This window comes from Sphaerodactylus townsendi, linkage group LG01, assembly GCF_021028975.2.
Source record: "Sphaerodactylus townsendi isolate TG3544 linkage group LG01, MPM_Stown_v2.3, whole genome shotgun sequence".
Classification (NCBI taxonomy): Eukaryota; Metazoa; Chordata; class Lepidosauria; order Squamata; family Sphaerodactylidae; genus Sphaerodactylus; species Sphaerodactylus townsendi.
This window is the reverse complement of record NC_059425.1, coordinates 161,353,912-161,375,822: the sequence shown is the minus strand read 5'-3', so window position 1 is coordinate 161,375,822 and position 21,911 is coordinate 161,353,912. Positions and strand designations below refer to the sequence as shown.

Genomic DNA, 21,911 nt, shown 5'->3' with positions numbered 1-21,911 from the left:
GTACGGTGGCCTGGAGTGTCCAGGGGGCGGGGGAGAAGTCCCACTGGGCTCCCAGGAGCAGGACTGGGGAGCTCCGCCTCCCCTCCCTCTAACCCAGCATGCCTTATTCGCCTTAAATTAAGTGTGGCATTTCTCAGAAGCCTTCTCCCCCCAGCAGCAGGCACAGGAAAAGGCAAGCTGAGCAGGGAGCCCAGGAAGCAGCAGCAAGGAGACTGAAGATGATGCTGGCCGTTTGCTTTGGTAAACACTTCAGATGGGGGGGTGACTTGTGAGAGATTTACATGCTTATTGTAGCGTTAATTCCCCTTGCACTGGCTTGGAGCTGTTTCTCAGGCTAGCAGCCTACCTCACAGGGTTGGTGTGAGGACACAATTAGGAAAGTGGTGGGGAGAGAGCCATGCCTGTTTTGCTGGGGGTAGGAGGTGATTTGTGAGAGAGATGATGCTGATGTTTTGCTTGGTAAACCTTCCAGACTGGGGGGGTGACTTGTAGAGAGATTTTACATGCTTGAGACAAATTTAATTCCCACTTGCACTGGCTTGGAGCTATTTCTCAGGCTAGCAGCCTACCTCACAGGGTTGGTGTGAGGACACAATTAGGAAAGTGGTGGGGAGAGAGCCATGCCTGTTTTGCTGGTGGTGGGAGGTGTTTTGTGAGCTGGTGCAAAAAATCATTGTTTGGTCGTTGTGGGGGAGGGTGGTTGTCCATACCTGGGGTGGGGGTGGGGGGCCACCAAACTCAGTTTTGTCCCCGGGCTCCAGTTTGCCTAGATTCGCCCCTGGTGAAATGTAATTGTGTAAAGCTGAAATCTAGTTAGGAGAGACACAAAGACAGAAACCTAATCAGGAAAAATAAAGGAATATCATAGAGTTGCCAACTCCATTGCAAGAAATTTCTGGAAATCTGGCGGCAGTGATGAGGGAAGGTGGGACTCAGGGAGGGGAAAGAGATCAACAGGGATGTGATGTCATAACTGTCTGCCATCTGACGCTGCTGTTTCCTCCAGAGGATTTGGTCTCTGGGCCTTTCCCCACTCTCTTGGATCCCCCCTATGCCGCGCGCTGCTCTCAGCGCGCTGCATCCCAGGCACGTGCCCAGGCATCCCCACGACCCCACGCTCTGCGCGGGGTCGTCAAAAGGCGCCCTTAAGAAGAGCACCTGGGATGCCGCGCGCTGAGGGGGCGCAACAGCAGCAGCGTCGGGGCGGCTGCGCTGTCGCCGCCCCTGTCGTGGGGAGTGCCGGGGGACCCCACACTACTCTCCTCAAGTAGCGCGGGGCTTAAGGTGAGTGGGGAAAGGCCCTCTGTTGCCTGGAAATCAGCTCTAATTCCAGAACTTCAACCCCCACAAGGAGTCTGTCATCTAAGAGAAATAGAATTTATTCAAAACTAGTTGGTTCCTGTAAGTGGTGGGGAAGTCAAGTTTTGCTAAGATAGCAGCGGTTACAGTGAGATAAAAATCCTAAATCCCAGTTTAACCAAGGGATGGAAGGAAATGTGGAAAAGCAATGTTAGACTTTTAGGCCCCACAAGATTTTTTGCTTATTTGTATTGCATCCGAGTTAACATAGTTACTTCTCTGGTATTACCGACATAAACAACCTCTCTGGAAAGAATATGTCAGTCAGTGCATTACTTCATAGACTCATTCAGGACATAGCAGCAAGCCAGCTCAGTGCAGAAAAGCAGTGAATTCAAGTTTCCTGAAATGGATAGGCGAGCTAATGTTACAGTTAAAGTCCAGTTCTGACAGAGGTATTTCATGCACTTCTTGACAAGACATAGGGTTACCTACTCAATAAAACCAGAAAAGGAAGTGCAGTTGGTTTCATGTGCATGTACGACTGTGGGCACACTAACAGAAGCCACATGGCTGGGAAGAGCTGGGTCAATATAGGGATTACAGGCAGCTCCTGGCTCTTGATAGGGCTCAATTGTCACTGGGAAGATGTTGGATATATGGCTTGATGCCTCACTTTCTCTGGACAAACAATGCATTTTTGTCTTCAACAGGCGCTATTTCCGTCAAATCTGGCCACAGTGATTTAAGCCATGGTCACCTCCAGACTAGACTACTGTAATTTGCTCTACACGTGCCTGCCCCTGAAGATACTCTGGAAGCTTCAGATTATCCAGAATTCAGCTGCTAGGCTTTTGACCAGTGCATCATGGTCAACGTACATATAACCAATACTGAGGCAACTGCACTGGTTGCTGATTGGTTTATGGATAAAATTCAAGGTGCTGCTTTTAAAACCTGAAAGAATCTGGGACCTGTATCTCCTATTATGATCCCCTACATGGCCTGCATTCTTCATTATGCAATCTTTTGGTGGTGCCAGGCCCTCAAGTGTCTCATCTCTCTTCTACCAGGATAAGGACCTTCTCTGTGATGGCCCCATCCAGGTGGATGCCTTCTGGGACCTGATTAGCTTCTGCAGAGCTTGCAAGACAAAGCATTTCCAACAGGCTTTTAATCATTCAGCACATATCTCTTGCAACTCTTGAATTGTTTCCACCAGATCTTCTTACTGTTGTGTTGTTGGATGCAGCTTTGTTTCAATAAGAGATTTATATATTTGATTTTAGATTGTGTTATATATTTATTATATATCTATCTATTATTGCTTTAAATATCGTCTATTGAATTGTATTTTACTTTGTTGTAAGCCATCCCAAGACTTGCTTGTCAAGGGGGTTGGTGGGGTTTACATTTGATTTTCAGCACATTACTGATAACCCGAAATGAGAAACCAACTTGAAGAATATGATTCAGAACCAGTTAAACAGTTGAACCCCTATCCATTTGATGCCTTTGGCATACATCTTTCTCACTGAAATCAAAGATTCTAGAGCAGCTTCCTGTGAATTTTGTCTTGTATACATGTGTTTTCAAAGTCACAGCCCAGAGAGATTTTTCAGAACATTGTCTTTAATTAGATTGCATTTATTACAATATATATTCTTTGCATTCAGTTCATCATCAACATGAGATGCTATCTTTTTTTTCCCTATTGCACTAGTACAATACATATACAGAGGAAACAGGTTGATCAACAGTCTGAAAATAATAAAAAGTAACCCCCCCCCCCCCAATCTTCAAATTCCATCAACATTATTTGATTTTCAACATGTTGTATCTTTCACATAGCACTTGTGGGGCTTAAATGGCCATCAAATGTATGAAAATAAACAAGGATCTACTTTTTGCATATCTGAGTTTTGAAGGTAGGATAATATATAAACAAATTATATATTGGTTGTGTCTGTGCATGTAGAAAAAGTACTTTTTCTTTAACAGAAAACCACCAATACACTGAAGGCAAAGTTAAGAGAATATGTGTTCTTTCATAGAAAGAATAAGAATTCATTTCACCATTTCATGTTTATTTAGTTCTCTGGGAAGTCAAGAGTGCAGGTTAAAATGTGTGAAATAAAAGCTGCTCAACCAAAGTAAATCAGGGTACCTGCAGCGACATTTCTTTAATCTTTAGAAGCAGCAGAACTTAAGAATTTCTGAATGATCCTTCCCAGTGACCATCGCTCATAAATATTATCTGATTGAAATCTACCTGCAACTTGTTTGTTCAAACACATTCAAAGAGCAACACAGTTGCATATTTCACATGATATATGCTGGAAGGTCTTCACATTTCCTTCAATTAGCCACTGAAAGCCTATTACCATAGCTATACTTAATAATTATAGTTTATGAGGTTTCTGCAAGGTATTTCACATGGACCAGCAGAAATTCACAGATACATTCAAGGAATACCCCAGCACCCTAAGAGCAAGTGGCGATATTTCTGCATTACTCTCAAAATGTATAATTCTGCTATCTCTTTTAAATTTGATAGACCAGAGCTGCTCAAAGGCAATGCAAGAATCAAATCTCTTTGGAAATTTTATGAGTATTCACAAAACATGGCATAAAAATAAGGATAAGCACTGACAAACCTTCATGTTTTAGAATTTCCTTCTGAAATGGTTAGGAATTTTTATGCAACTTTTTTTGTAATTCAACAGGTTCTTAATGAGGCATCAGCACATCAAAGAATATATTAACTGAATTGTGACTATCTGCAGTACCATGAAGTGCTACTGTAACCCCTATGATCAGAATGAGTTGACCCAGAAAGGGGTGGAGACTCAAAGCAGCAGAGGCTGCAAAAACTGGTGAAGTTGGAGGAAGCAAGGCTACCAGGCTGGGACCTTGATTTAATCCGTTATAAGCTCTTAACACCTTGTTTAAGGTAATTGCAAAGTTGTTGGGAACTAGTGGGAAGGGAGTTGGTTATTTTTGCTATAATTGTAAATGTTAGAATTTATTGTTTCAGGGCTTGCTATGTATGTAATTGATGAGAGTTCGTTTGGGGACCTTCATCATCTTGGATCCCATTCACCAAGCCTCTAGAAGGTCTTCACTCAAATGCCAAACCACCAGCCAGTGGAAGAATTGGACTTGGCATTTATCAGTAGATTGTCAAGATAAGGACTTGAAATGCAACCTAGAAGGACTGTAAATTGTTAATGTTAAATGTAAATGTTAAAAGTGTTATTTGTTAAGTAAACCATTTTGTTTTAAAATTTAGTTCTTTGCAACTCCTGCCAAGTTCTGCCCCACAGAACCCACAGTTAGAGGTTACACTACTTTAAAATTTGCTATCCTTGTGTATGGGTTTTTCCATGTTAAAGTTTCTGGTGTGAAGCCGCAAATTGTGGTTCTAAATCTGAACATGGACTTCTGCCAAGCCTCTATTTTCTCTCATGTAGCCATTTTGACAACTAATGTGAAAAATGTTAACACCTATCCCAAGCAGAGTTCACCTCTGCGAGCCCATTGACTTAACTGGACTTAGAAGGTGTATTTTGCACAGCATGTTGGACCGCTACTGAATCAACATCTGTTCTTCAGCCAGTAAAGCTGGTTTATAATGTGTCCAGTATTTCCCAAAATACACTTATGTAAGAATCTGTGGGGGGAAATCACACCAATTCCTACAGTCGATGTTGGTGTCTCATGAAGCAGAATTATACCATTCTAAGCTCAATGGTTTCAGTGGACTGAGAGAGATGTAAGTCTACTTGGAATCTCACTGTTTAGCTAGGCCCATCACTCTGTGGCCCTTTTCACACAAATCTCTGAAAATGTTTCTAAAATGTTTTAAACCCCTCCCCCCCTTCACAATGATTTATGTCTACACTCACCCCCTCCAAACCATTCCTGGCCACCATTTTGTGATTTTTGCCTTTTGAGTTTGTCATGTGGAATCACTGCTTCAGTACTTCACAGCTGCCATTCTCTGTGCTTTCTACACTCAAAAAGTAGCCCCTCGAAACTGAACAAACTCTGCTCAAATGCTCCAAAATAGGTGAGGGTGAGGAGGGAGCACACAAAATGAAGCCAATGAGGAAGGGAAAGAGGCTTGAGAAATATCTTAAAGAGGCCACACAGGCAAAGGAGGCCATTTTTAAAACATTTCAGTCAGAGAATCATTTTAAAAGGGGATTCATTTAAATCATTTTGAGGCTGCAAATAAAAAGTTTTGGTGTAAAATCAATCCACAGAGGAAATGTTTTATTTCCTGACTCAAAACGTTTTAAAGTGATGATGTAGAAAGGGCCAAAAAGAAGCAAGACTGTGTAGGACCTGCACATTTGGGTTCCATTTCTAATTGAACAGCTTGGGGAGGAACGCACAGTGTCACCTGAAAAAAATGCTTGCATTCCCATGGAAACTGTTCAGAAATGGGAGTGGAATTTTCCTTCTCTGCTAAAATGGCTGATTACCACTCTACATGCCCATACTATTTCATTGGCTCCAGGTGCTGGTAGCTGGCAGAAAACAATCTTCGGAAAGCAATCATTCACATTCATAGGTGATACAAAAAAATACACTGAGAATTAAGTATGAATGTAAATCTGCCTTCTAATGAAGGCCTCAACTGAACCTGGAACAAGTCACATTACTGTACAGTAACTGACAAATACACACAACTACACTACCACAACTACATTGAAAAGGAAGTCCAAAGTTGTTTGACACACATATTAGGAACATGGAACATTAGAAGGATGAATCAAGGTGAGCTTGAAATTGTAAAACAAGAAATGGAACATTCAAACATCCTAGGAGTGAGTGAACTGAAGTGGACTGGATTAGGGCATTTTCAATTGGAAAATTACAAAATGTTTTACTTGGGGAATGTTTAAAACAGAAGAAACTGAGTTGCTTTAATAGTGAAGCAAGATGTAGCACAGACTGACAGAAGTTATAATGCAAAGTGTAACAAAATAATATCAATATGACTTCAGAGAAAGCCTATCATCACCATCATTTAAGTTTACGGCCAAACTACAAATGCTGATCAGGAAGAAATTGAAAGTTTTTATGCAAGAATTTAGGAAGATGCAAATGTGACTTGACAGCACTTAACACACACATATGCTACCAATACCATCCTCAGAAGAGTTACAGAAGGCTACAACTTCACAAGAACTTCACAAGTGTAAAATCAAAACCTCTCAAGACAGGAAAGCCTAGGGATCAAACTTAGTTCTTTGTATCAAGAACCAAAGAAGATTTTTGTAAAGATAATAAGTTAGTACAAACACTTTGTCCACAGGACTCCATTACTGCTTGTGGCTTAGGTAACTCTCAAAATTAACCTAAACAAGTCCATTGGAATCAATGGGATAAGAAGGGTGAAACACTGTTTAGGATTGCATTGTGTCCCAGAAGAAAACATTAAGATAACTTCACTGAGTTTCTTATGTCTTAGAGGCACTGTAAAAAGTTAGCAAATCATGGCATTAATCTGATGGAGAAGGCACTACTGATGTTAACAGGGAAGATAAATTACAGCCACAGCTCAGCAGGCATGATGACCTCCATGGTGTTCAATGGGCATAATTAAGTACACCTAATTTTGCGTTGGACTGCAGCCATTGTCGCCAATCTAGCAGAAGTTCATTGGGACTGAGTCACAGTGATATCAATGGAACAAAATCAGTTGTAACCAACCAGTCCCACTGATATTAGTCACAACTCACTTGATGTGGCTGTCTTTATAGGAGAGGATAGCAAATTTGAAACAGCCACCATGAAACATAAGATTCTGAAATGATCTGAAATGATCACATTATGTCTACACATTTAGCTAACCTGTTAAAATGTGGGTCATGCAGGATTTGTATGACATGGGTGTGTGGGGGTGGAGGGTTGACGCTTTGAAGGCAGAGGATTGCTAAATCCTCCCCTACTTCCCATTCACATGGTTTTCTTTTGCAGAAATTTTACTTCCCTCATGAGAAAATGGCAAGGTGAGGAAGAAGAAGAAGTTTGGATTTATACCCCCTTTCTCTGCTATAAGGAGACTCAAAGGGGCTTACAATCTCCTTTCCCTTCTCGCCCCTCCCCCCAACAAACACCCTGTGAGGTGGGTGGGGCTGAGAGAGCTCCGAAGACTAGCCCAAGGTCACCCAGCTGGCATGTGTTGGTGTGCACAAGCTAATCTGGTTCACCAGATAAGCCTCCACAGCTCAAGTGGCAGAGCAGGGAATCAAACCTGCTCTTAGAGTGCACCTACTCTTAACCACTATACCACGCTGGCTCTCCCACCGTGCTGGAGGGGGAATAAAGCATCCAGCTCCTGCATTTGAAACTACCTCCCCATGTCAGCCTTATGAGGATATGGTAGTGATCTAACTCAAAGACATGGACTTGAATCCTAAGAAGCACATGCACAGCCATGCTAGAGAATGGCTACTTTCCATACACTTCCCTTGCAATATTCTATGGCACTCAAAGTTGTGTCCTTGCAGGTCAGTGGAGCAAACAAACAGAGAGGACCAGACTCAGAATTGGGAGCAGGAAGGAAGGAATCAGCAAAAATCTACCTCTTCTCTGCAGTGGACAGAGGCTACTGCTGCACAAATGGGACAGCATTTCACAACTCAAGATGTCATTTGCTGCCATCCACCTTCCTTGCCTTTCCCTGTCTCCCAGACGATACCTAGACACAAAATCTAAGAGGCCTGCAACTTGTCCCAGTAGAGCACAGGTGTCAAACTCGCTGCCCTCCAGATGTTATGGACTACGGTTCCCATCATCCCCTGCCAGCATCATGCTGGCAGGGGATGATGGGAACTGTAGTCCATAACATCTGGTGGGCCGCGGGTTTGACACCTATGCAGTAGAGGGATGGAAAAGGATCTCCCGTATTAATTGTTAACACATGCTGTTGTACCTTTCAGCAGTCAAATATGAGAGGTGACAAAATCATATTAACATAAAGCTAGAAAAAATTGCAGCACAAGAAATCCAAAGAAACCCCCAAACCAGCTGAAGAGTTCTTATTATAACTACAGCGAGTACAAAGAAAAGTTCCTCAAACAACTCAAGAACTTTTTTTGCCCTCAGACACAGATCAAAACAAACCACAATTCAGCTAAATGGACAGCCCAAATAATCTGACTGCAGTAACGAAAGTATAAAATGTAATCAAAGCGTTTCAAGGCTGAGACACTGGTTAGCTCGGGTGCTTTTGAGTTTAAAGAGACAGCAACACCCTCACATAGTACAGACATCAATATCTTTGTTTAGACCCTCGTAGTTTGCACATACCTTACATATTTTAGCAGTCAGATCACTGGCACAATCCATTTCTGATTCGTGGCTTATTTTGATTTCCATTTGTGTTTACACAAAAAGGTTTGTCTTTTTTGTTCTTAGATATGGGGCAGAACGCTTGTCAGATGATGCAAGACCACCATCCGTCTTTGTAAATACACAGAAGCAGCAACCAGGAAAAACCTTTGCCTTGTATACTGAGCACGCTAGGTTTGAAAGGACTTGTGCTGACTCAAAGCATACGCTGTAATCGCGAAACCAGACCTTTGTATGTTGAAAAATAATAATGACATAGATATGGCAACACAAAGCAACCAGTGACTCTGATTATTCCAGAAGCATGACTTTCTGGGGACAGTGCAACTAAGTATGAAACAGAAGCAGAAGATCCACAGTGTACAGTGAGCAGAGATACACCCTTTTGACTTCAATGGATTTAGAACAGTATAACTCTCCTGAATACTGCACTGCCAGAAACAATCCTTCCAAATCATGACCATAGCCCTTTCCCCACTTACCTTAAGCCCCGCGCTACTCTCCTCAAGTAGCACGGGGTCCAGCTGCACTCTCCACTTCAGGGGCGACGAGAATGCAGCCGCCCCGATGCTGCCTCTCTCGAGCCTCCTCAGGGCATGTAATTCCTGGTGCCTTTTGAAATGGCGCCTTTTGATGACCCCGCGCAGAGCGTGGGGTCATGGGGAAGCCGGGGCGCACACCAGGAATTGCGCACGCTGGGAATTGCGCGCAGCAACCCTCGGACAAAGGTGAGTGGGGAAAGGGCCCAAGATTCAGATGAGCCAATGGCACACGTGTATCAGATACATAAATAGATATATCACTATTTTGTTCAGGAATAACATCAACAGTTAAAAAATATATATCCTGTGAGTCTAGACAGCAGTTTGGCAGTTCTGCACCATATTGATCTGGGGGATGCTAAGGAGTATGCCTCAGACTCATCCAATGTGAACTAGGACAGCTTTTAAGTGACTCTTACTGTACCACGTAAATGTCAAACATATGAAGACTACATACCAATGGACTTGAGTTCAATAGATTTGATCATTTTGGTTGATCAAATATTTATCTTGGGTTGGGGCGGGCAGCAGTTGTCTTATAAAAACGCAGTTCAGCTCAGAGTCTAATATTATTTTGCCCTTCTCCACCCTGAATAATAACATCATAAAGGCCTTGGTGATGACTGGCATGAAATGGAAAAACTAAAGACCACAAAGGATTTTGCTTTTGAGAAGCCCGGTACCCTGGCACTCAGAGACGTCCTTCCACAATAAGACTATATGGTGCATCTTGAGCATGAAGCTGGAGAACAGCTAGGAGTGCAACTTTCAGAAATATTACTTTCAAGCACAAAAAATAATTTTCTGAACTGACATTACAAAATGTTCACTACATCCCAAACTCCAGGTGAACTATTGTGGCAAATTCCAGCAGTATCGTTTAAGTGTAAAACAGTTGATCCTTCAAACTGTTGACAGGAAAAGCCAGAAGCAGTTATGGTGCATTAGAATGAATATCCTGATTTTCAAAAGGGGGCAGTGGTTCCCTCCAGTATGTGAACTGACTGTAAGTATCCGAACATGGGAAGTCAGAAGAATGGCTTCTTTTCAGCAGAGGAAATACATGATCTACCACTTCACAGAGTCTTGCATATCTGGGAAAAAAAGAACAGATGTATTAATTGGTGCACTAAATACACTGATTAAAAAACAGAAATAATGTTCTCACTTTGCCCAAATTTAACACATAATAGTTGCTAGGAAAAGACGGAATCATAGAGCCCATTACCCTATCTCTGAATTTGATATGTGTGACTGTTACGTTAAGGCACTTACAATAAAATCCAAAACAAAGTCTAAACCCATTGAAATCAATTAGATTAGAAGAGTGTAACTCTGTTTAGGATTTCACAGTTAGTAGGGCAGGACAGATTTGGTTCATGTCACAAATGCAACCACCACCACCACCACCGCCCCTACCATTAACAGGCCTTGCAGATGTGCAAGAAAATGTATAGACATAACATGGCCCGTAGTTTTTTTTTTTAATCTACTGTTCTTTTATTAATTTATTTTATTTACAAAATTTGTAGGCTGCCTTTCGACTTAACCAAGTGAATCAAGGCGGCTAGCGGTTAAAACAGCATATTATGAAAACATATCCAATAACAATTAAAACCCAAACTGAAATGCATATTAAAAGCACTAAAAAGAGTGATTAAAACACAGGGCAGGAATAACGAATCACTGAGGAAATGGTAGAACAAAAGTCTTCATCTCCTGGTAGAAGACAGTGACAGAACGGCTCAGACAAACACCCCTGAAGAGACTTCCATAGTCTGGGTGACATGGCTGAAAAGGCTCTCTCCTGCCTAATCTCAGAAGGTGGGAGCTTCTAAAATAGGACTGTAATTGTAGCAGTTTCACAAGAGAGTAAGCCCCCTTCAAATATGCTGGTCCCAAGTCACCTAAGACCTTTACAGGGCAACTATCAGCACCCTGAATTGGGTATGGAAACAAATCTGGATTTGCCAAGGCTGAGTGATAGGGGCTCTCTAACCACAGTTTCAGTTTAATGTTTACTGTTGCACAGTTCCTGCTTTGGTTTGCTGAAATAACTGTGTACCTATTCTGAGTATGCCCACTTTAAGCACACCTGGACATCTCTGAAGTGAGTGGTGGGGACAATTTACATTGTTCATGGTGTGCGTCCATTTATACTAGAATAATTTTTTGTTAGTAGCTCTCCAGCAATTATCCAGGGAAAAAAAGGCCCCTATGATGGAATATCATCAAAACAACTGTCACGTAGATGGGTCGCTGGTTTAATTCGGCATTAGACAGAGTTCTTAAGTTCAGACGCAGGGTGGACAGTTTGGGAAATACAGGGGAATGTTTGTTGGGGAAGATGAGAGTTATACCTTTTCCTCATGTCCTTTCCCTTCCCTCCCTCCCTCCTTTCTTTCTTTCTTTCTTTCTTTCTTTCTTTCTTTCTTTCTTTCTTTCTTTCTTTCTTTCTTTCTTTCTTTCTTTCTTTCTATCCAGTACATTTTCCCCTCAATGATGTAGCTTTCATCATCTTCTATAGCCGTGAAATTGGTTATAATCTGAATTGTAATGCACTGTTAATCAGTTTTAATCTGAATTGCATATTGCTATACAGATTGTAAACTGTGTTGTGTATTGTTAATGTTGGAAGCAAATAATTATAATAATAATAACAATAATAATAATACGGGGTGGGGGAATTAGCAATTTCTTCCCCAGGAGTTTTAAACTCTATGGTTCTGTTACATATGTAAATGGAACAAAATCTCATGCTAACAGTATCTTTTAAAATGTCTGCAACAGAGCCCTTCAGGAGTGGGCGGTATACTAAGTTTGAATAATAATTTTGTTTAAGTAAACAAAATAACGATTGATAAATGCTGTCATTCAATTAATACCATATTATAAATCAAACACAGATTACTGAATTAAAGTAAATCTTGGTGATATATTGGTAACATGGATCACAACTGATTTTGATACAGACCAGTTAATTCCTCTCACGAACTGTGGCATCAGAGGGTTTACTACGGCCCCTTCCACACATGCAGAATAATGCCCTTTCAATCCACTTTCAATGCATTTTGCAGCTGTGTGGAATAGCAAAAACAATTGTGAAAGTGGATTGAAAATGCATTATTCTGCATGTGTGGAAGGGCCTAAGCATGAGCTATATGACCTGTCATCAGGAGGTAGTGGATACTCACGATGAAATGTTGGTCTTTGCGTGTTCTTGAATTAGCTCTCCTTTAGGATTCACAGTGAATATTCTGTTGAGTGAGACCCCCACTTGCTTGTATGAGTACACGTCCTAAACACAAATTTTTAAAAGGTGGGTTTTGCTTATCAAGATAAAACCAAACTTGATTCTCCTGAACATGGGCATATGCATTAAAGGCTACTTGCATTGGAGGAGCTTCATGAATTATCGGCCATCCAATGATGAACAAGACCTACCATATTAAAGAAATACTTGTTCACCAACATACTCACACTGATTATCTCTTTTCTTTTCTTTTCTTTTTTAAAATATTTTTATTCTATAGTTTGAAATAATCATTCTATTTACATCTTTCTGATATAATTTCCAAACAATACATTTTCCCCTTTTTTCCTCCCATCCTCCCCTAATATTATGTTTTACTTTTCTTTAACCAAACAGCAGTAAGTTCATTCGTTGTTGTCTTCTTATCCATATGTCTTCTTTGACTCCCGTCTCCTTCATCCAATTCTCATAACTTGTCCATATCTTCATTATTTCATTCTGTTTTTCTTGCCATGTTTTAATCTTTGATAATATTTCAAAAATGTCTAATGTCACTTGTTCCCATATATATTCCAACCATTTCTGAATCGTCCATTTTTTCTTATCTTTCCATCCAAACGCTATCACTGCATGTATTGCTCTAATCAGCGTTTTATGATTATCTATTTTCTCTCACACAAACACACCCGTTTGTGTGCATCTGTACCCCAATAAGAACATATCTGATTTTCTGAGGAATACACAAAAGAAGCTATCAGCACGATCCGCTCAACTGCTGTTGACACAAAGGTTGCTTTTGTCATGGAAAGAAGACATTTGGGTAGCCAACCAAGATTCACAAAACCATAAAGACATTTGTACCTTCAATAAATAATACCACGCGTGGTACTTACAGCAGGTCTGTTGCCAAAAGCAGCATAAAAAGGTTCTGAGTTGGGTTGAAACAGGTTTTTGATGTCTGTTAGACACTGAACTTTAAACTTCTCTGGCTTCTTCTCAATCACCTCTCTGTAATAAACCAGTTCATAAAAGAGGCAATGTTGTAGAAGTATGATGTATTTCCAGAGTTATATTTAAAAAAATACAGTGGGCAGCTGCCCCCATCCCCAAAGAAAAATAACTTCATTTAAAAATAATGGCTTCCCTGGGAAGTTTCTTCAAACTTCCATAAAGGTATGTGAAATATTTAGTCTTAACCCTGAGAGAAACAGATTTTCTATGACTTTGCTCAGGACTGGCCAAAATGCATTTTGGAACTGAAGAGGGGAAAATGGCAGGATTCCCCTATCTTCCATTATATACATATTGTGTACACATCTTCGGGACTGCATCTCCCCATATTGCCCTACAAGGCCCCTCCGCTCGTCGGAGGGGAACTTCTTGGTGATCACTGGCCCGAGAGTTATCCGGCTAGCTTCAATGAGAGTCAGGGCCTCTATGGCCTTGGTTCCAGCCTGGTGGAACAAACTACCTGATGATGTCAGAGGCCTGTGGGATTTGTGTCAATTTAGCAGGGCCTGCAAGACGTGGCTATTCCACCAGGCCTTTTCCAACTAGCCAGCTGGATTGATTGAATGTAGTAGAACATGTTTTGGTCTCTGGGAGGAGGGAGGGGGTGAAGGAAAGATGACTAGTAGGAATGACTAATTTATGACTCCAGCTAATTATTCATCCAGCAGTTTTTAATATTTTAATACTGCTAGTTGGTTTTAAATATTTACATTGAGATTTATATTTTAATGTAATTAAATGTTTAAGTTATGTTGTAACCCACCCAGAGCCCTTTAGGGATGGGGCGGGATATAAATCCAATCATAAATAAATAAATTTGCTATCAAATCATAGCTATGGCAATCCCATAGGGTTTTCAATGCAAGAAATGGTCAGATATGCTTCCATATCATGACATTGACAATTTAACACCTTTATGGCTACCACAAAACTGTGATGTCTGGTCACTCTAATTATAGGGCTGAACCATTTGAATCTTAGTATGCAACTCATTCCATAGTCCAGGAAGGGGAGAGCGGTGACAGAGGATGCTTGTTCATAAGTAGCATCAGCCTAATGTTAAAAGGAACTCTCAGTGAGCTGGAAGGAATGTGGTGAGAGGATTGCATTCATTTAGCATCTCATGGCAAAGGTATAAGGGACTTCAAAGGTAATCATCAACATCTTGAGTTTATCTCAGAAGCAACCTGGCGAACAGTTGGGCTCACTTTGAATTGCTATCAATGGTGCCTTGCTATCAACGGTGCTGGCCTTGGAGTTCCGTGGCTGGGAAGAGCCTCCAGGCTGGACACTTCTAACTCTCTTTGTTACCATGTGGGGGTGGGGATTATGCTATCCATGTTATCAACTGCTTGGAGCCTTTTCGCTTGAACTGTCTTCTTCTGTCTCTTGTATGTCTTCAATAAAATCCTTGAAAACCTACAAGTGTTTTATTGTCTGAGCGGGGGCCTGACATCTAGTAAGGTTGCTACAAAATGACGGCAAGTCCCATCACCATCCTCCCCTCACGCTGCCTATGTTGCTCTGACAAGACTCAGCCCATGTTCCCCACACTTCCCACCCCCACCACTGAACCAGTTTGGCTGAGACCCCAATCTCCCGTGAATGACGGTGCCCCTCTCCACATGAAAAAGTCCAGAGCAACCTTCCAGTCCACCGGTGACCCAATCACTTGGAATGCCAGTGGACCCCACACAAAGTGTATCATATCTTCCACAAGATAACTCAGAACTATCTTGTGATAAAAACGTATAAGCTCTAGGGTGCCGTATGGCTTCCGGGCTGTATGGCCGTGTTCCAGAAACCACACAACACCCCAGCGATTCCGTCCGTGAAAGCCTTTGACAATACATATAAGCTCTACATCAGTGATGGCGAACCTTTTCGAGACCGAGTGCCCAAACTGCAACACAAAACCCACTTATTTATTGCAAAGTGCCAACACGGCAATTTAACCTGAATACTGAGGTTTTAGTTTAGAAAATACGGTTGGCTCCAAGACATGCGTTACTCAGGAGTAAGCTTGGTGGTAGTCGGTGGCTTTGCTTTGAAGCAACCGTGCAACTCTTCCAATAGGTGAATCACGACCCTAGGAGGGTTTACTCAGAAGCAAGCCCAACAACCGAGCTTACTCCCAGGTAAAGGATCGCGCTTTAGTTCTTCGCATGAAAATCAGTGGGGTTTAACAGCGCTTAACAGGGTTACCTACACTACTTCCCCAAAACTAGGTCTTAGGTTTAATGCTAATAATTGCTAATAATGCTAATAATGCTAATAATTGAGCCCAGCAGCCCAGGCCAGCCTAGATGTGTGGGGGGGGCACTCTGTGCGTGCCCACAGAGAGGGCTCTGAGTGCCACCTCTGGCACCCGTGCCATAAGTTCGCCACCACTGCTCTACATTGAAAAATCTTAAAATATTTCACACTAATTTAAGAGAGAAAGAGAACAAGCATCATCACCTTTGGTTCAATATTGCCTTTCTGAGAACATTTTATAGGTAACCAGACATACCTGTGGAAAGCTGAGAACAAACTGCTGGGACTCAGTAACACAGGGCCTTGAGGTAGCACAGTTCCTCGTTCATTGACCCAGTGTAAATATCCTCGGGTCATATCTGCCATCCCTATAGCACGAGCTGAGCAGTACAGGAACTTATATCCATTTCTGTCATAAACAGAGAGGAAAATTTGTCATCCATATCATGAACACATTGAAAACATTTTTCAAAATAAAACTGCATGGGATTTGAGCCAAACCATGGAGATTATCATTCATATGAAACCTGCAAGCTGTGCGCTAACATAGCTTTTTAATATTTACCATGGATCAGTTCCTACAGACCATGAACGGAGACTGTGGGACGCTCTTCCCTTCCTCTTCTCCCCAGCAGCCCCCCGGAGACAACTAAAAAAGATGTACTGAAATGGGGGAACAAGACAAAATTGGCCCCCTCCTCTTTTGCCAATGTTACTTCCACCAATGCAAGAGGATCTGCTGGTGCAAGAGGAACAGGGCGATTTCTCCCACTTCACCCTCGTCACTGTAGGTCCCGCACCATGTGGTATTCTATTAATGAGCCTCTTATGATTCCTAGCATCAGCCTTCAGGAAGTCTGCTGAGGGAAGGGGGAGACAAGGAAGAACCTGGGCTGATACATGGTGTTGGATCCTGTTTGTGGTTTACGGGATCCAACACCATGTATCATACTTGTGTTAAAGATGACAATAATGCTTTCTATTGTGGGAATGTCTGGAATACTAAAGCTGCAATAGTGTCAAACGATTTGTATGCTGCTTTGTGTCCCTATTGGGGGGGAAGTGGGATATTAATAAATACCGTCCACGTATAGATGTACAGGTGTCCAGAGCAGCCACTACTCAGGCATGACTGTGCATGTGACGTAAGCACAGGAAATGGGGGCTGTCCCAGTGGTGGGATCCAAAATTTTTAATAATAGGTTCTGATGGTGGTGGGATTCAAACTATGGCACCGCCGCACACACGCACCTCCAGTCCCTATTGGGCTGGGATGTTGCTTTAGTAACCCCTTCTCAGCACTCAGAAAAAAATTAGTAACCACTTCTAGCGAAGTGGTGAGAAGTGGCTGGATCCCACCTCTGGGCTGTCCTATCATTAGGCAGGTAAGGCAAATGTTAAGGGTGAGGCAAATGTTAAGGTGCTATTAAATAGCAGCAAAAATTATCGTTTGATACATATATGTTAGTCACCATGGGAGACTGCAGGTTTCAGTTCCTATATCACAGCAGGACACAATTTAACGAAGTAATTACCGATGGAACCCAGTTGGTCCCTCCTGCAAATTTCTACAGCCAAATTCAAAAATAAAACAAGCTCCAGCGTTACATCTTTCCAAAATATTCCAAGTGTTCTTAGCCTGGTTTGAAGCAACAATGCTTTTGTCAAACAGTGCTGTGCACTAGCACTTGCAATCAGAGCAAGCAGAACAATTTAATGTTTACAACAGATTCATTAATGTACTCACTGGCTGACTTTATGGTACAATTTGGCAATGCCTTGATGTGTCCAGTCTTTGCCAAGGGTGGGCAAAATATGGCCTAAAGTATCTGACCTGAAAGAGAAAAGCAAAAAAGAAGAAAGGAAAGAAAAAGTGGGGAATTGGAAGAATTAAACCACTGAGTTTTAATACACTAACAAGTTTTAAGTCACACATCAAAGTCACACACATTGTCTTCCTGTTCCCTTTTTTAAAAGCTCTGTTTACTTAACAATAGTGTTAGAACTGCAATCTTGATCCTATAGTTATTCTACACGAGACCTGTATTCAACGTGACACATAATTATACAAAAACATAGCAACACAATGTAATAGAAGAGAAGAAGAAGAGTTGGATTTATATCCCCCACTTTCTCTCCTGCAAGGAGACTCAAAGGGGCTTACAAAGTCCTTTCCATTCCCCCCTCACAACAAACACCCTGTGAGGTAGGTGGGGCTGAGAGAGCTCAGAAGAACTGTGACTAGCCCAAGGTCACCCAGCTGGCGTGTGTTGGAGTGCACAGTCTAATCTGAATTCCCCAGATAAGCCTCCACAGCTCAAGGCGGCAGAGCGGGGAATCAAACCCGGTTCCTCCAGATAAGAATACGCTTGCTTTTAACCACTACGCCACTGCATAACGCTTTAAAACAAATTAAAATATTTAACAATAAAAATACATAAACTGAATCCAAGGATGCAGATGAGAAAAATAACGACTTTCTGTGCTATGGAATTCCAGGGAACATATCTGAACTTATGACAATTTGGAGTCTATAGTAAGATCACCCTCCATAGCTTCTGCAACTTAAGATACATAAGAAGGCATGGAAGAACCTGGTGATGTCCTTTCCTCATAGAGCAGCCTTTGCATGGTCTACTTTTAACAAGATGGAAGTAGATGTCATAATACCCCAAAGTACACTCTTTCCCATGATACTAGACCCTGGCAGCACCCAACGAGCAAATGATTCAGGATGGACATTCACTTTATAATTAAACTGTGGAAATCGCTGCAACTGGATGTAGCAGAGACCTCTAATATAGATGACTTCAGAAGGCGATTAGACATGTTCACAGGGGATGTCAATCAATGGCTACCAGTTAACATGATTAAACAGAACCTCCACGTTCATAGGCAGTAAAACTCTAAACACTCGTGTTAGGAGGCAACATTGGGAAAGTTGACCTTTATGCCCTGTTGGTCCTTTGGGACCACTGGCTGGCTATGATGTGAAAAAAGCTCTGGAGTAGAAGGTATGCTGGTCTGATCCAGCAGGATCTTATGTATCTACAGGAAGCCTATAATCAATACATTATCTAACAATATTTTAAGGTACAATTGGGCAAGGCGCCAACACTATGTCACTCAGCCTGCAGTAGAGTATTTGATGAACGTCATCTTATGAACTGAGCTTGGACTCGCAGACCAATGTCTGCAAGATTCAATCATTTAAAAAGTCCTTTAGATAGTGAGAGCCTTCCATCATTGTGCACAGCTCAAAACTCTGTTGGTTTCCTCGGCAAAAGAAAAAATTCCCTGACAGCAGCTGGGTCTTACCTAGTGATTGTGCCATCGATGTCAGAAATAACGACCTTGTCGTCCCAGTCCCACAAGTAGATGGTGCCTTCACAGCGACATGTTCCTTGGTATTGCGTTGTGACGCTAAAAATCACATCATTGGGACCGTTCTTAAGATTTAGACTTTTCTGTTAAACGCAAAACAAATCCAGAGTTCAAAGCTATGAGCAGGACAAACCAGACAGCTCAGAATAATGTTAAACTGAATCTTTAAAGGGCACACAGTAAATTGCTCTAGTCACACATGTTTAATCCTCTCTGTGACATCTGAACAAAGAAAGCAGCATTTGACCTGCGGGTCACCTTACTCCTTCTCCTATTTGATGTATAACCCAATGAAAGTAATAAGGAATCCTATGTTATAATTAACGGCCTGCAATGGCCTGAAATGTACAAGTCAGCAGAAAATATAAATAAGGCAGTTCACAGCAACAACAGAATCGTATTACTTGCCCTTTGCAACCAATGAATGGTTCAGTTCACTGAGTGACTTCATATTGATTAATAAATATTGACAGGTTTATTGCCTTAAAGCAGGGATATTTCTTTAAAAAACAGAAGTTATATTTTCAGACATAAATGCCACCCATATTTTATAATCTCCATAGATGATTGTGATCATGCTAATTCCCCCACCCCTGAATAAAGACATATTAGGAATTGCCACCTTTAAAAAGTGATATTAGTGAAGCAGATCTCTACAAACAAGGAAGTCAAGCTGATGTATTAATCAGATGGCCCTGATGTTTAGGAGCTAATGTGCTGTAGTAATTACAGACTTCAATATGGGCAATTCAGATTCAATTCAATTTCAATAAGCCTTTATTGGCATATAACACGATAGTATAAAATACAATTCCAGTTAAAAAGGTAAAAAATAAAAGACTTTGCGTTTGTCATACATTCAGCTTACAAACTTCTGGCAAAAACTTTGCCACTATAAGGCAACAATGAAAATCCTGACAATTTAAAAGCATGACTACTTTATCTGATTCAGTATAATCAATCATGGAGTCTATAACTTGGGATAACAAACTGGATCAGAGTTCTTGGTATAATAAGCAGTTCAGGAGAATGTGTGGGATGGAATCCAGCTGTCCTATGCTACAGGGACAAAACCTCTTGTCCCTTGGAAGACCTTTAAGTCTTCCTCTATGTAGCGGAGATGGCATGATGTTAAATCTAGCCAGCATATGGGCTCTCCTGTGTATAGGGTTTGTGAGCGCTGTAATATAATAGGCTGGGTATCCCTGCATGAAAGGAATTGACATATTCGTTGACAATTCAGATTCAAATCCCCACTCAGTCATGGAAGCTCCACAGGCTGCCTTCGGTCAGTCAAGCTCCGTCAGCCTAACCTAACTCACAGAGTTGTTGCTGTGAACAGGAAACACAGAAGGGGTTTTGTAAACTGCTTTGAATCTCCTTTAGGGAAAAAATGGGGCAAAGCTATCCAAACAGGCAAACAAAACTGGCTCATTGGGAAAACCAGAATGTGTAGCTCTAAGTGTAAAAATGAAGAAGCTAGAATTCTCAACATCTATTTATGACCCTGGAAGACACCTTGCAGTGGAGGCTGAAAATACTGGGGCTACGTATACCAATTCTTGGCTCCTTATAACAGTGGAGCTCTGTAAATGGGTTCAGGAGACCAAGCTCTTGTTTCCAGTGGCCTGAGACCCAGGGTAAAATTATGAAAATGACTCACAAGCTGTTCTGAAGTGAGCCGAAGAGTCTTTTTATAACCGACTCCAGGCAATAGCGAGAGATGACCAAAGCTTGAGGATAATGATCCACTGGGTTGTTTTGCAGCTCTGAGGTCTTCATCGCTTGAAGATGACTCATCTTTGATTCTGAAATGGCAAAGTACGCACATATATAAAGATAGGATCATTAGCAAACGCATTCAGTAGCTTCTGAACATTTCTCTAAAGTCAATTTAGCTAATTGACTGGTTCAGTGACAATGTTGCTAACTCTGCAACTCAAAACAAAGTTCTGGTGTCACATGATTATTTTGAATGTGTAGCTCTAAGTCGCTGTTCCTTTTACCACCACTCGCTCATGTGCAAACACTCATAAACATAAAGTTGCAGGCCCAGTTTCTGTTTCATCTTTATCCTGTTTTCCTTATTTTATTGAGAGCCACCCTCTGAGACCTGCTGACAGGCAAAAGGCCACATCAATTACTCAAGTATCAATAAATACTCCACTATTAAAATAATGAGATGTTCTTCTCTTGCTTTGCAGGATTACAAAGAGGATGATGTTAAGGGACCCTGACACACTGGGGAAATAAATACCTGTCTGCAATATCCACAGCTTCTTGCCCACTCAGACCTGGAACCGGTTTTGCTTCCTGGAGATGAAGAAATTGAACAGATTTTGAAGATAATTTGTGCTTTTGATGGAATTCTACTGGCACAAGGATAGAGGGGGAAACTGCAACAACTTCATAATAAACAGAACATTAGGCATGAATGAGAAAATCAAGGGCATGAAGGGCAAAGACCTATCAACCTACTGTTGATAACTGGTACTGTGTACTGACCAGTTGACATCGGAAAACTCATCTCTATATAATTAATGGTGGATAGGTCATTAGGTGAGCCACTCATCTATGTTCAGTGATAGTATACTTCTGGATGCTAAAAAGGAGATGGCCAACACCATCACACATAGCTCACTAGCTTTCTAGAGTATCAGACTGGCTACTGCTAGTCACAGAATGTTTGGCTAGATCAGGGGTCTGCAACCGTTGGCTCCGGAGCCGCATGCGGCTCTTTAAGCCTTATACTGCAGCTCCACGTGGCCTGGAGGTCAGAGGGTAACATGGGCGTGTCC

General features: G+C 41.7%; 1 protein-coding gene across 4 annotated transcripts in view; it reads right to left on the bottom strand.

The window, feature by feature from the left end:
- Positions 1–9,333: 9,333 nt before the first annotated feature.
- LPIN1 (lipin 1) overlaps positions 9,334–21,911 on the bottom strand; it is a 110,020-nt gene continuing 97,442 nt past the window's right edge. For all 4 annotated transcript variants that reach the window (XM_048498772.1, XM_048498745.1, XM_048498754.1 and 1 more), the window contains 8 exons: positions 21,371–21,426; positions 20,777–20,921; positions 19,048–19,196; positions 17,477–17,563; positions 15,986–16,138; positions 13,356–13,470; positions 12,404–12,507; positions 9,334–10,303 (listed from right to left, as the gene is read on the bottom strand). In XM_048498772.1, the coding sequence (XP_048354729.1) occupies positions 10,144–10,303; positions 12,404–12,507; positions 13,356–13,470; positions 15,986–16,138; positions 17,477–17,563; positions 19,048–19,196; positions 20,777–20,921; positions 21,371–21,426 (969 nt within the window). In that variant the 3' untranslated portion in view covers positions 9,334–10,143. The remainder of the gene's footprint in view (positions 10,304–12,403; positions 12,508–13,355; positions 13,471–15,985; positions 16,139–17,476; positions 17,564–19,047; positions 19,197–20,776; positions 20,922–21,370; positions 21,427–21,911) is intronic.